This window comes from Orbicella franksi, chromosome 5, assembly GCF_964199315.1.
Source record: "Orbicella franksi chromosome 5, jaOrbFran1.1, whole genome shotgun sequence".
In the NCBI taxonomy this organism is placed as follows: Eukaryota; Metazoa; Cnidaria; class Anthozoa; order Scleractinia; family Merulinidae; genus Orbicella; species Orbicella franksi.
Genome location: NC_138149.1, coordinates 24,414,901 through 24,434,900, shown reverse-complemented (window position 1 = coordinate 24,434,900; position 20,000 = coordinate 24,414,901). Strand labels below are relative to the sequence as shown.

General features: G+C 39.0%; 2 protein-coding genes and 1 pseudogene across 2 annotated transcripts in view; 1 reads left to right on the top strand and 2 right to left on the bottom strand.

Annotated features, from left to right (window-relative positions):
- LOC145487885 (QRFP-like peptide receptor) overlaps positions 1 to 862 on the bottom strand; it is a 933-nt pseudogene extending 71 nt beyond the window's left edge.
- Positions 863 to 4,223: 3,361 nt separating this feature from the next.
- LOC145487588 (QRFP-like peptide receptor) lies at positions 4,224 to 5,731 on the bottom strand. The gene has a single exon (XM_081466411.1). The coding sequence runs from the start codon at positions 5,332 to 5,334 to the stop codon at positions 4,336 to 4,338; it is 999 nt and encodes a 332-aa protein (XP_081322537.1). The 5' UTR covers positions 5,335 to 5,731; the 3' UTR covers positions 4,224 to 4,335.
- Positions 5,732 to 14,565: 8,834 nt separating this feature from the next.
- LOC145487170 (uncharacterized) overlaps positions 14,566 to 20,000 on the top strand; it is a 9,401-nt gene continuing 3,966 nt past the window's right edge. The window contains exons 1-2 of the mRNA XM_081465896.1: positions 14,566 to 14,951; positions 15,430 to 15,451. Coding sequence (XP_081322022.1) covers positions 14,898 to 14,951; positions 15,430 to 15,451 — 76 coding nt within the window. The 5' untranslated portion in view covers positions 14,566 to 14,897. The remainder of the gene's footprint in view (positions 14,952 to 15,429; positions 15,452 to 20,000) is intronic.

Genomic DNA, 20,000 nt, shown 5'->3' with positions numbered 1-20,000 from the left:
TAGCACAATTTGCGCGAGCTATAAACTGAGTAATAATGTTTATCCTTGAGGTTCCCCGAGCAGCAAGACTGTATGGCACCCAGCATACTGCAAAGCCCAGCACAATAGCAATGGCCATCTTCAACACATTTCGTTCCCTCTTCACGCCCTGTTCTGCGGCCTTGACCGAATTCTCGCCTGGCACCGGTTGTGACTTGAGCTTTAAAATAAAGATGGAATAAAGGACACTTATGAAAAACGAAGGAGTGTAAAAGGAAAATCATAAATATTACTAAAACGTAATATGCATAGAACGAGAACTCTCCAAAGACTTCCTTCCATTCCCGAGTGCAAACCAACTTCCCTGAATGTTCAACGAGTCTCAAGACGAAGAGATATGGGGACTGAACAGCCATCGCGATGATCCAAGTGGCGGGAATGAAGAAGAGGCACAGTTTAGGGCTCATGAGTGGAGAACGGAGCTGAAATACCACAGCTCCAAATCGATCCACTGCTATCAACATTAGGCTCGTGTAGAAACCGTTGTGGAGACATCAGAAAGGAAGATATGCAGCTTACACAAGGCCTAACCAAGAGGACTGCCTACTAGCCAGGAGTCGACATACAACTCTCTTACAACCTGCGGGAACAAGAAAATCGGTAGCAGGAGATCGGACATGGCCATGTGTACTATCAAAAAATTGGTAGTTTTCCTGATGGATTTTGTCTTGTAGACGATAATTCCAATTAGCGTATTTCCAGCCAACGAAACAATGAAGATCAGGCAGTAAGCAAAGGTTTTTCCAATTTTCTCTGATGCAGGGTTATCGAAGCTGCTTGTTGGCTGTGTTTCATTCATCGTTGTGTTAGAGCTCGCGGACATCTTCAAAATTCGCTTTCTGAGTCTCAGATACAATTTTCCAGCTGGTTTGTTAACAGAGTGAAATATGCGCGCACTACTCTATTTAGTTGACAAATAGACCGCTCTTTCTATAGGTTTACCGACGTAATAAACCTGCGCGGGATGTTGGGAGAACACTCGAAAAATTTGCAAATCATGAGCCGTTAGGCGCCAGTGATTTACGAGCTTTTCTCGTGTTCCCCCAACATCCCGCGTGGGCTATTACCCCTTTAAACCCATAGAATGAGCGGTTTATTGCTTTTACGAAAGAACTGTGGTAAACGTTTGTTAAGGAAAGGAACATTTATTGTACTTTCCTGATGAAGTTGCATATTCTCAACAAATTAATGAGATGACGCGACAAACCAATCACAGAGGCTAAAAGAAGGAAAGCACAGGCGCAGCGCCGCACACAAAATCTGCATAGCAAAGCGAACGAAATTTTATTAGCTCTAAAAGAGTTTTAAGAAAAGGAGGAAAAGGTCATTGGTTAAAGGCAGAAAGTGCATTCAATAATTGAAAAACGCTTTGACGGGGAAGTGCCGGGATTCGTCACAAAATCACTCATCACTGAACGGAAAGTTTGGGCAAAATGATTTAATGATAACTTAAACGAAGAGTTTTGCCTAATTAAGAATAAAGGTTATTTTCAGAAACTTTGCTTCTAAAATTTACTCTGAATTTACTTATTGTTGAAGGTTATGAAGTCCGCCTTTCTCTCTATTTTGTCAATTGAAAACTATTGACTGAAAGCTGATGAAAACCAGATTCATTTGTATCGTTTTATGCCGTATTTGATTAAACTTAAAACCTATAAGCTTAATTTTAGCTCTACAGAAATCTTTTTACTGAATATTTTAAGTACAAAGTTGATCGTTAGCCCAGTTGTAGTCAGAACATTCGCTGAGTCCTCTACAGACCATGGCAAGCATTGAAAGCGCCTGAAATTTAATTTCCATCTAAGTTATAGGGTATTTGAATAAAATCTGCATAAAATTTTTTGGCACGGAACAAAAGATCACTTTCTGGTCCTGCTTTTCCTTGCAAATTCTATGTAAAATGTTGAATGTAAAAGACTTTCGTGTTATTGATACTATGTCAGCCAGTGGAAGCGTAAATAGAGGATATTACAAGCCCGAGGGTGGATACGACTTTTATCTTCGAGTGTTTAACTCGATATCTCACGACTGAGCGTTGCGAACGAGTGAGATATCGAGTTGAACTCCAGAAGATAAAATTCGTATCCACAAGCGGGCATGTAATATTATGTTTATCATATTAACATACTAATGACGACGTTTTTGACGATTTTCCGAAGATTTCCGACCATTTTCCGAAGATTTCCGAAGATTGTCCAAAATTGTTCTCAAGGCCAGACGAAGGCTTCCGAACATTTTCCGAACATTTTCGAAGTTTACCGAAGATTGCCTAAGGTTGCCGAAGACGAACGAAGAAGATCCGAAGTTGTTTCGATCATACATCAACAAATTTAAGTGTAGTCAAAGGGACAAGAAAAATGTTATCAAAAAGGAATGATATCTTCACAGTGTGAAAGATAAAAATGGTATCTTCACTGCGCGCGACGAAGATATGATATTTTAGTAAAAGGAAAAATCCTGGTACTTCACTGGTGTTTATGCAATAAACTGTTAAATATCATGGTCTCGCTTGTGTTCTGAGTTCTCTAGTTCTTGTGTAGTGTTGCCATGTCGAGAGGAAACCCAAGTGGCTCATCAGCCGGAGCTTATCCCGGTTTCTGTAGCATGAAGTGGCTAGGAGTATTTCTGGCCTTGACCGTGCACAAAACACAATAGCTGTTTACTCCGCACTGAGGAACTAACCAACATACACGTTTTGGTTACGTAATCATGCATAATGTATGAGTGCCATACAGAAGATTGTACGTGCACGGTCGTGGACCTTCCAACATGAACCTTAGCTAGTTTATTTGCTCCTTTGATGTTTGCCGGGCTTCATAACCATTTCCCTCTAAAAACTATGTTCGTGATGAAGGCGGGATTGATTGGTAAAACCCGACTGGCGTTAAAGTGCACCTAACCCTAAAAATTTTTTTCGCTAAAGCGAATCCACTTGTTATTCGAAGCATTTGGGAGAAAAAATTTTTGAATTTGGTTCAATCCTCGATTTTCTATGCCCTTTCAAAGTCGCGCTTGAAGTGTTGCACGACCGCGTTTTAGGGAGTCTGGGGTGGCGGTTGCTGATGACGTCTACCCAGGAACCAAACACAGTGGCGCCTGAGTCATGATCAGCTGTCTGTATTTGCTTCAGAAAATGGAAAACAAAACTAATCGTTCCAGTATATTTTGGGACTAAAACGGCCAAGTTTTGTTTCAGAATTGTTTCTTTTTCGTCACTGGGGCCAGAGTTAAGTTTCGATTCGGAAGAATCCGAAATAAACTTCGATCGAGCATGTTCGACAACTGAACTTACTGCTTAGAGCTTTGACCTCCAAAACACTGGCTTCGATCGATTTTCTACTCCCCCTGTCTGGGAAACTAGTCCATCACCGGGTTACCCGCAGCACATTATAGAGATTAGTAAGAGCAGTACCAAAATTGGGGAAAAGATAACAGTCGCATAGGCTTCAAAAACCATGTTTATTTGATTTAAGTTGTTTTCAGTTCTGCTTCTTCAAAGCCTTTTACATGTGTAAAATTAACACTAAAATAAGCAACGTAAAGGAATGGCTGCAGAATCGAAAGATAATGGCAATACTAGTACAATTATGATATATATATATATATATATATATATATATATATATATATATGTATATATATATATACATATATCTAACCAATTTTCTTTTGCCTAATTTTACCCGATTTTCTTTTACCGATTTTCTTTTATCTAACCGATTTAACTTTTACTTATCTCTCCCACCTGCTTTTAATGTAAATTTGTTTTTGACTATAATCGCCAGCTTTTCTTCTTTTTGATCATTATTTTATTCTTTTTTTTATTCTTTTTGTTTTTGTTTGTCTCAAGTACTAGTAGTTTCCAATTTTTTTTTGGTGATATATGTATTTCGTTTTTTCTATGTATACCCAACTTGAGGTGGTTCGCACACATAAGGGAGAGCGAATTTGAATTAATAATCATTCAACTGTGAGTGAAAGTCTGTATAAAATGACAAATCTAAACCCTTTTTTTTCGTTCTCAAATTACGTAAAAGAACATAGCATCGTTTTCTTTATTACCATCTGGTAGATAAAACAATATAGCACCATAACATGCAAAAGAATCGGAGACAAATAGATAGATATGATCTGCAGGCTTTTAGAAAGTCTTTACATAATTAATCACCTTAAGCTAACTGCGTGGATACTTAGGTTATGTGTTTATAGTTCCCAAATAGTGTGCGGACCATGGCCACACGCCCCCTTGAAACAATTTCTAAGAATCCATCATTCACTATATATTGATGGATTGCTTTACGAACCAATCGGTGCTACTTGGTTACTTGTTAGCAGGGAAACGCAACAGTTTAGGAGGCTCTTAAGACCCTGGCGGTAATTTCTACTAAAAATTAAACAAATGCAAGGATTAATGGCGCAATTTGCACTAGCTAGGATCCGAGCAATAACAAAATAATGTATGGTGCCACAAGGCACTTTACCTAGTAAGGTAACAATAGTGAACGGCATCCAACATACTGCGAAACTTAGGACAATAGCGATCGCCAGTTTTAACACATTTCGTTCTCTTTTCTCTCGGCGTTGCTGTGCAGCGCTGACCGACTGCTCGCCTGGGGGCGTCTGCGACTTAACCTTTAAAACGATGATAAAGTAAAGTACAGCCATTAAAACCAAAGGCATACAAAAGAATATAACAAACATTGCTAAAATGTAGTTTCTAAAGGACGAGGAATCTCGGAAGGCTTCATTCCACCTCCGCGCGCAGATCAACTTTTCAGAATATTCAACTAGTCTGAAGGCGAAGAGATATGGGGACTGGACAACCATCGCGATGATCCAAGTGACGGCAATGAAGAAGAGGCAAAGTTTAGGACTGATGAGCGGAGAACGGAGGGGAAATACCACAGCTCCAAATCGATCTAATGCTATGAGTACCAGGCTCTGAATAGATACATTTGTGGAAACATTGGAAAAGAACACATGCAGTTTACACAAGGCCTGGCCAAGAGGACCGCCTACCAGCCAGGAGTCAACATACAACCCAGTGATAATTGGCGGGAACAAGAAAATCGGTAACAGCAGATCGGACATGGCCATGTTTACTAACAGAAAGTTGGTGCGTGTTCTCATTGCTTTTGTCTTGTAGACGATTATTCCGATTAAAGTATTCCCAGCCAAAGAAACAATGAAGATCAGACAGTAACCGAAGGTTCTTCCAATTTTCACTGCTGCAGGATTACTGAAGCAGCTCGTTGGGTGAGTCCCATTCATTGCTGAGTTCGAGTCTTCCGACATCGTAAAGTTCACTAGTTTGTTGGTTGTAAAACACTGCTCTGTTTATATCGTGATGAAGGCAGGTGTTACTGATACGTCTAACATACATTAATTAACTCATCTCTGTGTCAGAAAAAAACAAAGAAAAACAAAAAAAAAAACAAAAAAGGACAAATTTATTACATAATTCTTTATTTAATATGTCAACTGTCATCTGTGGCTTAGAGATCTGACATTTTAGCATGACGTTTGACCAGGTTTTAGGTAATAAAAATCTTAATTATCTGGGAAAGCTCTTCGTCTGGCTATAGGTTGTTACCTTAAATTTTAAATAGTAACCTTTTTTGCTTTTCATATTGAGTACTTTTGTTGGTGCATGACGTTTGACCACGTTTTAGGTAATAAAAATCTTAATTATCTAGGAAAGGTCTGCGTGTGGCTATAGGTTGGACCCCATGTTACCTTAAATTTTAAATAGTTACCTTTTTTGCTTTTCATATTTAGTACTTCTGTTGGTGATTGTTTTGGCGGAAAATCCTGGTTTCAGCTTTAGGTTAGTCAAGCTAATTAACATTACAAACCGAACCGACAGAATGATCTGTCAATTGCGAGTACAATTACAGACAGAACTGAGAGACAGCAACTCATGTTAGCATTTTATCTGTACTGTGCCAGAGTTCAAAGTACTGTTCAAAGTCGTTTCAGATAAAAACAGTTGAGTTGCTTTTAAGATGAGAAATGGAGTCCATTGAATTCAAATGTCACCGGCCATGCCCATATAATGTTTTAATTCCCTTCCACCCGACCGAGGCCAAGTTCAAGTTTTAAAGTGTAAAGAAAAATGCTGTTAACTCATTGCTTGTACATATTTTCTTGTTTTCTAGCTTAACACACTACATAGACATCTTCAGGTGACTCTGACATCTAAATGAGGCTCCATAACGAGGGTGTGGAAGGGGTCATGACCCCGCATTTCCGCTCTTTTTTCACGAGAATCCCGCATTCCGCACTTTTTTCATCACTATCCCGAATCCCGTTTCTCTTTCCCAGAAAAATACATTAAAAAGTTTAATTTCTACAATAGCTAATAAATGAAAGATGTAGATTGGCCCTGTCGCCTGATATTTTGAATTTACGCGTTTCTTTAAATAGCTTTTTGTACCTTATGGCAATCGTGACCTCGGGGTTTACTCCGAGGCATTTACTCTTAGCGATTTCTGCAAACCCGGCAGTGAAGGTTTTTAAGTGCCTCACGAAATTTAAGAGGTCTTTGTGTTCGTCGCCGCTGAGCGGAACATTGAATTTCGCTTTGTGAATCGCTGAGGTTCTGGCGCTAGAACCAGAATTAAGTATCGCCAGTGGCAGCAAGATAAAACGAGACCAAAACTCTTACTCTAGCAGAGCTGGCATCACTATTTGCCGCATCTAGGGCCATCTAGTGGTAAAGCTGTTGAAAAAATACCCTCAAGATTACAATAAATGTGAACCTGTGAAGAGATTAAAGAGCTTGAGAAACTGAGTCAATTGAGCATCGAGTAAATAACTGATATGCTATTACACCACGTTGACTTTGCTGGCATTTGGTTGACACAAAATACTCTCTGACAGTTTCAATTAGACAACTATTAACCAGGCACACTCAATAGTTAGGTTTGAAAGAAGACACCACTTAGCGCTCGCCTGGTTGATTTGCTTTGGCCTCTAGAACGTTTATTTGAGTCGTGACGATTTCCCGAATTCCCGACAGACAAGCGAAAAAATCCCGCATCCCGTGGTCAAATTTTGGCGAGTCGCGCTTCCCGGGGAGCGGTCAAATCCCTGGTCCCGTCAAGATATTTAGCGTTTTCGCGATTCCCGCACCGTATTGTGGTCAAATCCCGGGTCCCGAAAATACACTGTACTCTTCTAGACCCTCCATAACGACGTCTTTGAACACCCTGTGGAGTGCCAGTAGTTCCGATGGAAAATGGCAGCCTCGGGAAAGATCAAGTTATTAGCCCTGACTTTGAATTATTTATTTCACAACTTGAGAATGTTTCTGTTGTCTTCTCTTATATATTTCTAACCGACCTACCGACTGCTTTTCACGACATAGGGGGCGATTGACAAAAAATAGAACATTTTAATTTTTATTTCTATTGCAATTGCAACGCGGTAAAACGGCCTATGATCACGGTAGGAATGCCGCCTTAGCTGTTGCATTCAGTTGCTCAGTTTGAGCCTTAACTGACAACCAATCAGAATTTATGGTCTTGCAAAGATGATTGCAACTTTTGCTCAAGTTTCCTTTTGTTAGGGACAACGTACAGAGTATTGTTCGTATAAATAGTTTGTGGGCGAGTTGAGCTATTGCTCGCAATTCTTCCTGTTTACCTACGAGTGAGAAGAAAGGTGTTCGTGAAAAGCGCGACTTTGGTACCAAGTAAAATTTCTAACGTTTGTTATATAGCCTGTCCTGTAAGCCCCAGTACTAACATATTTAAAGGAAGATTCATAAGTGGTTTACCTTTTCTTTGCCCGTCAATTTGAAAAAAAATGTTGGTATAACACGGCTGCTAAAGAGGCAGTGTTCATATAAAGCACTATCTCACACAATGATTGTTTATTTGTAAAGAAAGAGGGGAAAAATCGCTTGGGTAAGGATGGAGAAGGGGCACAGTTTAGGACTGATGATCGGAGAACGAAGGGTAAATACCACAGCTCCAAATCGATGCATCGATCCTATCAGTACCAGGCTCTGAATAGACACAATCGTGGAGACATCGCAAAAGAAGACGTGCAATTTTTTTCTGCTGCAGGATTACTGAAGCAGCTTGGTGACTATATTCCATTCATCGTTGTGATCGAGTTTGCTGACATCCTATAGTTCACTTTCTTATTAAATTATAGGTCTGCATGGCACTTTTTATCTGTTTTGTTATCCGTTGATACTGATACTGTTTTATTGACATTGGGATGAAGGCGGAATTAATTGGCCTGATCCGCCAATCATGTATTAAATTGACCTGAAAACGTGGCCGGATGTTTTTGTTTTTGTTTTTGTTTGTTTGTTTGTTTGTTTGTTTGTTTACATCTTAATTTGCCATCCTGATATTTGTGCAATTTCCTTACAACTGTTAGAAAAAGTTTTATTATTATTGCTGTTCGTATGTAGTATTTATGATGGTACTTGTATTGGGAAATCTTGCCGCTTTTAACTATAGGTTGTTTATAAACAGAATTATTGGGTGGCACCAGGTCCTAGCTAGTCCTGGCAAATTAGGAAAATATAACCTCGTATGAGAAAAAACACATAAGGTTACCGTATACCTTCAGGGATGTCTCGCATCCAAGCGATGTAGCGCGTCCGGTTTAAACTGTCGATCCTTAAACTCCTTTATCAAACTAAAGCTTATAGAGCTGGCTATCAAACTATACCAAGAATTTTGAAATAAAATAAATTGCCGAATTTTTCACGACCACTAACTGCGAGCGTCCTAATCACCTTTTGAAAGCTACAAGTCAAAGGGAATTTTGCTTTTCGCCAATTTATTTGATTTGTCGGTTTCAGGACCAAAAGCGCTAAAAAAAACCGTGTCTGCGATTTGCCATATTCAATTGCAGTAAAAAGTTACAGAGCATTTTCGAAATAGGATTAAAAAAATGTGAAGTGATCGTAGAAAAATCGCTCTCGGAGAAATAATATTTCGAAATAAGCAATTCCCAGACACTGTTGTGTTTTATATGTTAATCTAGCTGCTGTTCCAATTTGAGGGCAATCCAAAAAATTCCCTTTGAGTTGTAACTCTTTAAAGTGTCTGCTTCACGCGAAAAAATTTCCTCGAGAAAACAGCCCTTAGAAAAATCTCTTGCTTCGCAAACGAACTCCGACCACAAACGCCTTCAAGTGAGTTCTCAGATAACTGAGCCAATCAACGCTTGGAAAGTTTACTACCGTTAATTTTTTTGTGGTGAAATTTACGCGCGAATCTCCAAAAACCCCTTGTGTTTCGCAATGCGCTCAAGGCAGAGAGAGAATTTTTCCCTAGCTCGGTTTTTCTTGAAGCTGGTCTGGCAAAATGGCGAGGACGAAAAAGGATACGAACGCTAGAGTGACTGGGCGAAGAAAACAAACAAAAGAAAGCGCGGCGGAGCAACTGTACATGGATAATATTCCAATGGGTCTAGATGAGTCTGACGATTCGTCGGTATATCGGACTCAACAGGAGAGTCAATGTAAATATCTCAGATCACTGTCAAGTTCCCAAATTTTTACTGAACCTTTATTTTCTCTTGACTCCATCTTTTTGCGCGATTGATACGATAGCTATAACTTCATCCGCAAGGTCAACTTTCGCGTCTTAACTCATTGATCTATTTTCATTCGTTCTTCGCTGTTATCGCTTTTTCGTACTTGTCCACGGAGTTTTTCTGTGGTCCATGTTTACTTATAGCTTAATAGAATTACACCTAATACGGAAAATACTTTATAGTCCATCAGAACAACGATGCTGATCAACCGATTAGCCAATTCGTAGTATCCGTTTAGGTAATATTCCGTCGAAAGTCGTCTCGGTTGATTGCATACACGTTAACAGGGCTGTCAATCAAGAGGAAACTTTTTCTTTGTTTGGTTGGCATCACACGGCTGTGTTAAAGGGGAAGTGTTAACTTAAAGAAAGATCTCCAGAGATCTCACATAGAAATTATGTGACTGATGAACGAAGTAGTAAATTAGTGTTGATGACTTCCTTCACTGATGATCATTACGCCATACGTCAGTTTGCAAATCAATTGTTGTCTTCTCACTACTAGTCGGCCGCATACCCCCCCCCCTACCCCACCCTTTCCAAAAAATGCAACAGTAACAAGAACAACTATAGTCGACTCCAGATAACTCGAGCCCTCAGGGGAAATGGTTAAAGGCTCGAGTTATCGGGAGCTCGAGTTATCGAGCGTAAAATTATATAGAAAATGGCCTAAAGGGAAATGAAAATTACTTCGAGTTAGCGCGGGGTTCGAGTTAGCGAGGGTTCGAGTTATCGGGAGTCAACTGTATTAAAAAGAAGGATTGAAAGAGAAAAATCATTGGGGCGTCAAATAATAGGCAAGTTTGGAAAATTTGAATCTTCTCAGCCTTACGAAAATTATATTCAACAATGTGAAACAGCGACAGTGGAAAACTGATCCGCAGCATATCCGTTACGATATCCTCAATATAAGAAGGCAGCTGATTTGGAGCAAAAGCTGCAAACCATCTTCGCAAGATAACGAATCTTTATCATCGATGTTAACTTGAGGATATCAATAAACACGCGAACTCAACAATGAATGGAACTCGAGCTGCGTCAGTAATCCTGCAGCAGTGAAAATTGAAAAGCCCTTCGTTTACTGTCTGATCTTCATTTGTTTCTTTGGCTGGGAATACTTTAATCGGAATAATCGTCTACAAGACAAAAACAATCATGACAAGCATTAACTTTGATAAACATGGCCATGTTCTATCTGTTGTTACCGATTTTCCTGAGTAGTAGGCTTAGTGTAAGATAGTTTTACGATAGATTGCATTGTTTAGAACTGAAGTCGCTCATTGGTAAGTAGGATTTCACTAGGTGTCGCTAAATAAATACGTTAAGTTCGTTTGTAGTGTATCTTTTCTGTCGGTTGGGTGATACCGTAACGATGGCTTCTTCTTCGTTGTTCGGTTTTCGGTAAACAACCTTCCTGAAAAACAATTTGATGTCACAACGCAAACGAACTCGCACCAAGTTACCCAAAAGTGAACATGTGTCCCCCTTAGTTATGGAAAATGCGACATGTTTAAGACTGGTATTTCTTTTTTACACTTGTCTGACACATTTTTCCTTTTTTTCAAAAAAAAAAAAAATGTCGGCACTTAGATGTCTTTATCATGTTCCGTTTAAAAATACTTCGTTTCATGAGCACTTTAAGTTTGAAGACTAAGCAACGAATTTTCCACTAATTCATTTGATACTTGGATTCTACGGTCTTCTATGAAATGTGTATTTGTTGCGCCTTTCAAAGGAAAAAAAAAATATTTAAGAAGCTAAATTCAAGAAACAAAGTTATCTATTTAGGACAAAAGTTATCAGCAACATGCATAAATGATGTATTAAAATCTAATCTTATCTCAGCAAAAAAGCTGAGTTGACCCAGTTTTCAAAAATGGGAAGCCACGTATACACGTACCGTTATTTGATGATATTATGTTTCAGGCCAAGTTTTCCTGTGTCGTAATTGATTTTCTCTGAGGTCGGTCTGAAAGAGATTGATTTCGTTCATCTTTGATAATAGCACTTCATAAATGCTTTTTTGGGAAACCATACGTGACTCAACAGAGGATTGACTCAGGTCGTATTCTTCTCCAGACTTTCGAAGATCGTTGAATTAGGGAATTCTACCTTCCTCAAGTTGTCAGCGAGTCTTTACAGAGCAAGTTTCGTCTCGTTGTTTAATTCGCTATTCCTAGTAGTTTGAACATAGAAAGCGGATTTAACGTGTCGATTTTGTAGTGGTAGTAAGCTTAGGACCGTAGCTATATAGTAACAGCAGAACCGAGGCATTTGCCTCGGTAAAAATGATGAATCTATTTATTTGTTTCAAGTTCCCTAAAGAGGCTATAAAAAAAATTATCAATATAGAACAAGAGGTTTCTTTTCCTGATCTATTGCCTCGGTGAGAATTTTAGTCTGCCTACGGCCGTGAAGCAGTCGTTATTGTTCTGTACATTCTCCATATTTTTCTTTTCTTTCTGTTACGAAAATCTAGTGTAACAGTCTCGATTCAAGAAATAGCAAATATTGCGTGGGTTTTTCATTTGGTTCGACAAAAGTTTTTCACACAGTTTGTAAAAACCATTCAGAATGTAATAACGATTATTTCAGCTGATTTAACAAAAATTATGATTAAGTTTCTATATAACGCGTGCTCTGATTGGCTGAAACAGCGTTCTTTATCACAGAACAAAGCACGAGTTGATGACAGTAGGCTGGCTTTCAAATTTTCTCTTCGGAGTTTTGACAAATTTGACCCAAAGTAAACATCTCCTGTGACTCAGACAAACGCAATGGAAACGAACTGTTTGTCCGCGCTAAATATGGCTGCACGGAGACCATTGTTGACAACAGTTGTGTTAAAACTAAACTAAAATAACAAGTTTTGCTAGATTCCCACAAAACAAGTAAGGAAAAAAACAAATGCTCAACCTAGCGAATGCTTCGATAAAAGACATTATATTTGTTACAACGACAAAAATTATACTTAAGAAGTAAAACAACGACAGAAAACACCAATATATCTGTCTCTGTTTATGATGAGAAGCTTTATTTTTGCAAAAACGCTTAAACAACACTTACCTGCAGTGTAGTAACGCCCGTTTGCTTACTGCGATTTCCGATCATCTCGGCGAAGTGAACCTCAACAATTTCGTACACCCGACGAGTGATCAGTTGAAAGCTTGCTCTGATATTCTCCCCAGTCTTTCGAACTTTGACGCTAATTCGGGCAATCTTGCTGCAAGCGACTGTAAGGAGGGTGGTAAAGGGAGGGGGGGGGGGTATAGATCACGTTTCACGGAAAATAAAGCAGCCCTTTCACAAGTCACGAAAAATACAACATTGGCATTTTACGCTTCACGGAAAATAAGAGAGAACTTTTTGGAAAATCACGGTTCACGGCGACTATGGAAATTACGATTCACGAGGAAAACATTAGCCATTTCAGATTTCACGGGGAAAAAAAAGGCCCATCACGAGTCACGAAAATACCCTTTACCACCCTCTGTAAGCCGTAAATGTCTGTAGCTCCTTTTAAATACAACTTAGCATTTTGCATTTTCATCCGCAAGCTTTGGGCTTTTTGTTTCCTAATTTCCACTGGAAAAGCCGGTGCACGTTTTCACGAGTCACAACGCGGCCAGATTCCTCTAGACTAAAAACCTTTGGATCCTTTTCAAATAATTAAACTAAAAAGCGAACTTTGAAGGCATCGTTCTTCTCTCAAAAGCCGCTTGAAAGTGAAAGCTTAACTGAAGTCCAGTTTGTGATTGATAGCTGTCGTCTCGTGAGCCAATCAAATTATTCGAACAATTCTAGCAAGGATTGCGATTGGCTTATTTCAGCGTGCTTGATCAGGGAACAGAGCACGCGGACGCCACTTTCATTCGTTTGGAAAATAAAGTTTGGTTTGAAAATTCAGCCGAATGCGTGGAGAAATTAATAGATTATCATAAAGCAAATACAGAAGCCTCGACTGTGCTCTGTTCTGTTGTAAAGCACTTAGGAAGCGGTATAGCACTCAAGAAGTAGGGAAAAACACTCGACTACGTCTCGTGTTTTCCCCTACACTTTTTTTCGTGCTCCACCGCTTCCTGCGTGCTTTACAACAGAACAGAGTACAGTCGAGGCTTCTTTATTTGTTAAAGAAAATTTAGTGTAAACCATGTCAATGAACCAAAAAGTAAATACTGCGTCGGGTTTTCATTTGGTTTGAAAATATTTCTCACACAGTCTGTACAAAAACAGGCAGAATGTCATAGTGATTATTTCAGCTGCTTTACAAAAGAGAAAGATCGTGTGCTGCTTATAAAGAAAAGAAGCATTTTACGGAGATAATTCTTTGTTCATGCGTGCTTTACAAAAGAACAGAGCACAGTCGAAGCTTCTTTATTTGTTAAATCAAATTTTAGTGTAAACAGTCGATGAATAAAAAAAGTAATTATTGCGTGGGGTTTTCATTTGGTTTGAAAATATTTTTCACACAGCCTGTAAAAGCCAGGAATGTCATAATGATTATTTCAGCTGCTTAACAAAAAAGAAAGATCATGTGCTGCTTAATTATGAAGAAAAAAGCATTTTATGGAGATAATTCTTTGATTCAAGTCAGTTTGCTACAAGTGTCTGTCGTTGTAACGTTCTTCGAAATTTCAAACCTTCAGCATCAGTAAAAGGTAAGTGTAAAACTTTCGAAACTCTTAGCTTTTATGCGAAAGTTTTGAAATAACTGTCATTTTACTTGCAGTTGATTTCGCCCTGATTTTAAGATTTCCTTTACGCCAAATATTCGGAATTTTGTAACTATCTAGTGTTTTCCAAAGCATTAATATTTCCAAGAATTAAAGCGAAGAAAAGATGCTTTAAGAAGCTGGCGGCCACTACATTGTCAACCATTATTTTCTCAATTGTTGTTGTTTTTTAAAAGTAAGCGCTTTTCGTTCTTTTAAAATTAGCTTTACTGTTTACAGAGTACAGTTAATGTGTCATGTGAACTGCACTGACTTCTTGCTTAAGGTACATGTGAATATATTCTGGGCCCAAATGGAGTCTAAACGGGCCCAGTCTAAACTCTACAAAGACAAGCAACGTCGTTTCACAAATCAAAGTACAACTGTAATTTCGTTAGATAGTAGTTGTCTCAAAAACTATAACAAAGACATACTGGGCACAATTTAAACTGCATCCGCTGCGAAAAATTGAAGAAATCAATCACGCGCTTCAGCAATTGCCTGATTAACTACAAGTAATCTTGCCCAAAAAAAGTTGTTTTTTTGATGAATTTTTCATTAAAGTTGCAGTCTGTTGCTCATCATGAAGTTTTGGATCATCCTGGGAATTGTCGCTTTATCTACTGCGCTAACTCAGGTAAACTGCAATTTTCTAACAATTTCTCACGGACGTTTTAGAGGCACTTTCTCGATTGATCAAAATAATGCAATTCATACGTCTCTTATGGCTCTGTCAATTCAAAGCCCACCCATGTGCCCTCACCCACACTCCGCGGGCATTTGACGGGCATTTGAACTTTTTTTTCAGAAGGTGACAATGGCCTACCGTTGGGCAACTGGCGCATACAAAATTCCTGTAGTGGGACCATGAGAAAAGTACATTCCCACCCATGGGATAGCGTCAAGTTATATTTTATAGCGATATTGCTGTGTACTCATAAGCGCTAATATACCGTGGGAAGAGCATTTTATATCTTGTAAATAGCTTGCTAAAGTTCAATTTTGGCTGTTATTTATGAACTGGACTTTATGGTATCGAATTGTATAATGCGTACTGAAATTGATTCAAGTTTATTACGAACACAATAAACTATTTATCCTTACGTTAATTCCAGGTGGAGGGCGTAACATTAAAACGTAAGTATATCGGAAAACTATAACTTCTTCGTATTTTTATTCTTTAATCCTACTACCGGCTGTAGGACTCAAGTTGGCTGGCGAGATGTACAGTTTACAGCACTTTCGAAAATTTAAGGTGGTTCGATTCTGAACCCCATGTTCAAAACGTTTTAAAACTTTGCTAAAAGTTGCGTTTTATCCTGTTAATCAAAATTCAACAATATAAAATGGGGCTCACCAAGCTCATACTGTTGCTATAGTAACTCATTGCTATATGAAAACAACGTGTTAACCAAATGATTGGGCAGTTTTTCTATACCATGATTAAAGCATCAACTGATAAGGATTGGTTATTGTGACTCATCATAGTCTTTGATAGTGCTGGAAACTTATCTACAAGTAATGAAGTTATATAATGGTATTGAATCTACTAACGTGGATTTCCTATCTGCTTGACTATTCTTTGCCATGTGTACAATGTACATGGATATGTATATACTAGCAACAGGTCGATTTATTAGGCGTATGGACTTTCCCAGATATCTGGTGGGCTTCAAACAATAGACAATGACAATAAAAATAAGACAAGAGGGGCATTGGTACACCATAGCTGGCCCCTAAATTTAGATTTATTGCAAGAAAGTTAAACATTTTTTTCATGGGAAACAGGTATGTTCAAAATTTGAAAAACAAACCTGTAAAAATACGCCGGGCTGCCATTGATCCTTGACTAAAGGATATCACACCATAGACCAAATTAGAAGATATCAAATTGGTGCTTAATCCCTGAAATAAGCGCTGTTACAATTGAATTACTTATCCGCATTCCCACTTTTCTGTATATTTATATATATATATACTTCTTGAACTTGAACAGAATAAATTTATAGAGCGCTCGACTCTGAGAGGAGCAGTGTAGATAATAAACAATGGTAGCAAGACTTCAATTCATCGTTTTATTGCGACAACGCTGTTTCGTATGGTCAAAGGATGACCACACTCATCAGGCAATATCAACGAATGACCGTTAAATTTCACAAACTGGCAATTAAAAGCTAACTTTAGGTTGCTATGAGATATAAAAACAGTTGCTATGATATGGAAAAACAGATGCTATATAACATTGAAAAACTGGCAATAAAAAAATAAATAAATAAATTAAAAAATAAAATAAAAATAAAATAAGAATAATAAGAATAAAAAGTAAAATAAGAATAAAAAAAAATGAAGCAGTTGCTATGGGATTTAAAATCTGAAATCTCGTGTTGCTAAAAGATTGCGTTACTTGCTCACAAATTTCTTGAGTAGGTATCTGTTTCTGTGGGGGCACGCACTTGCTAGTTCGTTTCGCTTGTTCAAAGTACACAAACTCTTCTTACAGATGATCACGAATTTTTCAAAAAGACATAAATTACATTTGTTAGTAATGTTGCTATAAGGTCTGCACTGCTTAATGATTCTCCACTTGATGGTAAAAGGTTTGTTGTTGTCTTTGAGTGTCCAAATATGTTTAGATAGCTCAGTTTCGTTTCTCTTGTTTTGGTGTCGAAAGGATGCTGTGTGATTCCTGTAGCGCTCTTTAAAATTTGTGGCGCGGCCCACGTATAATTCTGATGACGTTTGTGTTGTGATTGTGGCTTGGTAAACTACATTTTGTGTGAGGCATTTTCCGTCCAGCGGGCATTGATCCTTTTTTCTGCAGTTGCATTCTTTGGCGTTTGTTTGTGTTTGCGACTGGTGGTAATCTGATAGTAGTGCTTTGTTGTGTGACGAGATGATACTCTTCATGTTAGGCATGCAGGAGTAGCTGAGCTTCAGTGTGTGCTTGTTGAAGATCTTGTGTAGGGGGTGTCCGTTAGGGAAGCATCTGTCAATGATGTTTAGGAACTTCCTTCCCAGGTTAGTTTTCACGTTAGCATTCCATGGGGGGTTGTACCATACGATTTTTCTTTGGCGATTTCTGTTGCGCTTTGGCTGTGGTTTATACGTGAGCTTGTGATTGTAGCCGCTCTCGTCAAGCGCTTTCTGGTACGGCGGAATCGCTTCGTCGAAAACTTTCTGGCTAGATGAGATGCTGGTCAGTCGTTTGTTGATGTTTTCTGGAATGTTCTTCAGTAGTGCGGGTGGGTGATTACTTTGTCGGTGAACGTAGAGGATTTTGTTGTTGGGTTTCATGAAGGGTTTGTAAGATCCACTTGTAAGGTCTAGGGTTACGTCTAGGAAGTTTATGGTTTTTTTGTTTGCTTCGATGGTGATTTTGAGGCCATTTGACTTGAAAATTTCACTGACTTCTTGTTTCGTTTTCTCGATTTGTTTAGGTGTTGCTTTGCACACTGCCAGACCATCGTCACGGTAGAGACCAACTTGGCCTTTAAGTTTCGGTGTGATGAGGGACAACATGTAGGTGCCGACGAGTTCGCATGTCTCGGCTCCATCATATGAGCCCATCGTCACATCAAATAAGCTGCTGGTGTTTTTCTTTTCCCATGCCGTGTTCTGGTGGTACAACAGTGATTTTTTCGCGTGTGTGATGATGTGGCGGTCTTGCGGAGTGATGTGCGTGAATTGGGATGCATAGTCAAGTGCCTTTTTCAGAAGCTGCTCGGAAATGGATGGGTAGAAGTCACATACATCGAAAGTTATGAACGCGTGTTGGGATTTGTTTGGGATTGCTTGAAACCATTCGATGACATTTGAGGTACTTCTCCATAGATTCGCTTTTGTTACTTTGATTATTTCTTTGTTTATGTTGTCTAAAATGTGCTTGCTGATTATGCCGATCTCTGATTTTGTGGGATTTATGAGTCTGCATGTTGGGTTGTTTGTGAAATCATGCTTGTGGTCTTTTAATGTTATGAATGCGTCTCTGCTCGCGGAAACTTCAATGCGGTCATCAAGTTTAAGGTCTTGGGCGATCTTTTTGTCGACGGAGGTAATTGAATCTGGGATGTTTTTGTTAGTTTTCTTGTAAGCCTTAGTGACGTTTTTCTGTAGGAGGTTTAAATAGTCTTGAGGTTCAGCCTTGTAGTGGTTGGTAGTTTTGTCGGCTTTTACATAGATGTTCTTATCTTGTCGGATTTCTTGTACGTCTTTGTCAAGTTTTGCTTGGAGGCTATTTGTTGCAGTGCAGTTGGTTTTAAACTCCACTCGTTGGATCATATTAAGCATGTTGTCTTCAAATTCATCGAGGGCGCTAACGTGCGGTGGTGGGCGTTTTGATTTGAATCCGTAGGTTCCTTTATCTTTGCTATCGGTGTCGTGGTTTTGCAAAAAGAAGAAGGCTTTCCAACGCATTCGGTGTATTAAGAATTCTGTTTTCTCTATCAGGATTTGTAGATACTTGCTTTTACTTGCCAGCGGGATGTTCTTGGTCGAATAACTGAAATCTTTAACCTGGTAATTCATTCTTGACAGCGCTCAACTTGGTGAAAGGAGCAGTAGAAACTTCTTGAACTTGAACAGAATAAATTTATAGAGCGCTCGACTCTGAGAGGAGCAGTGTAGATAATAAACAATGGTAGCAAGACTTCAATTCATCGTTTTATTGCGACACCTAAACAAATCGAGATAACGAAACAAGAAGTCAGTGAAATTTTCAAGTCAAATGGCCTCAAAATCACCATCGAAGCAAACAAAAAAACCATAAACTTCCTAGACGTAACCCTAGACCTTACAAGTGGATCTTACAAACCCTTCATGAAACCCAACAACAAAATCCTCTACGTTCACCGACAAAGTAATCACCCACCCGCACTACTGAAGAACATTCCAGAAAACATCAACAAACGACTGACCAGCATCTCATCTAGCCAGAAAGTTTTCGACGAAGCGATTCCGCCGTACCAGAAAGCGCTTGACGAGAGCGGCTACAATCACAAGCTCACGTATAAACCACAGCCAAAGCGCAACAGAAATCGCCAAAGAAAAATCGTATGGTACAACCCCCCATGGAATGCTAACGTGAAAACTAACCTGGGAAGGAAGTTCCTAAACATCATTGACAGATGCTTCCCTAACGGACACCCCCTACACAAGATCTTCAACAAGCACACACTGAAGCTCAGCTACTCCTGCATGCCTAACATGAAGAGTATCATCTCGTCACACAACAAAGCACTACTATCAGATTACCACCAGTCGCAAACACAAACAAACGCCAAAGAATGCAACTGCAGAAAAAAGGATCAATGCCCGCTGGACGGAAAATGCCTCACACAAAATGTAGTTTACCAAGCCACAATCACAACACAAACGTCATCAGAATTATACGTGGGCCTCGCCACAAATTTTAAAGAGCGCTACAGGAATCACACAGCATCCTTTCGACACCAAAACAAGAGAAACGAAACTGAGCTATCTAAACATATTTGGACACTCAAAGACAACAACAAACCTTTTACCATCAAGTGGAGAATCATTAAGCAGTGCAGACCTTATAGCAACATTACTAACAAATGTAATTTATGTCTTTTTGAAAAATTCGTGATCATCTGTAAGAAGAGTTTGTGTACTTTGAACAAGCGAAACGAACTAGCAAGTGCGTGCCCCCACAGAAACAGATACCTAC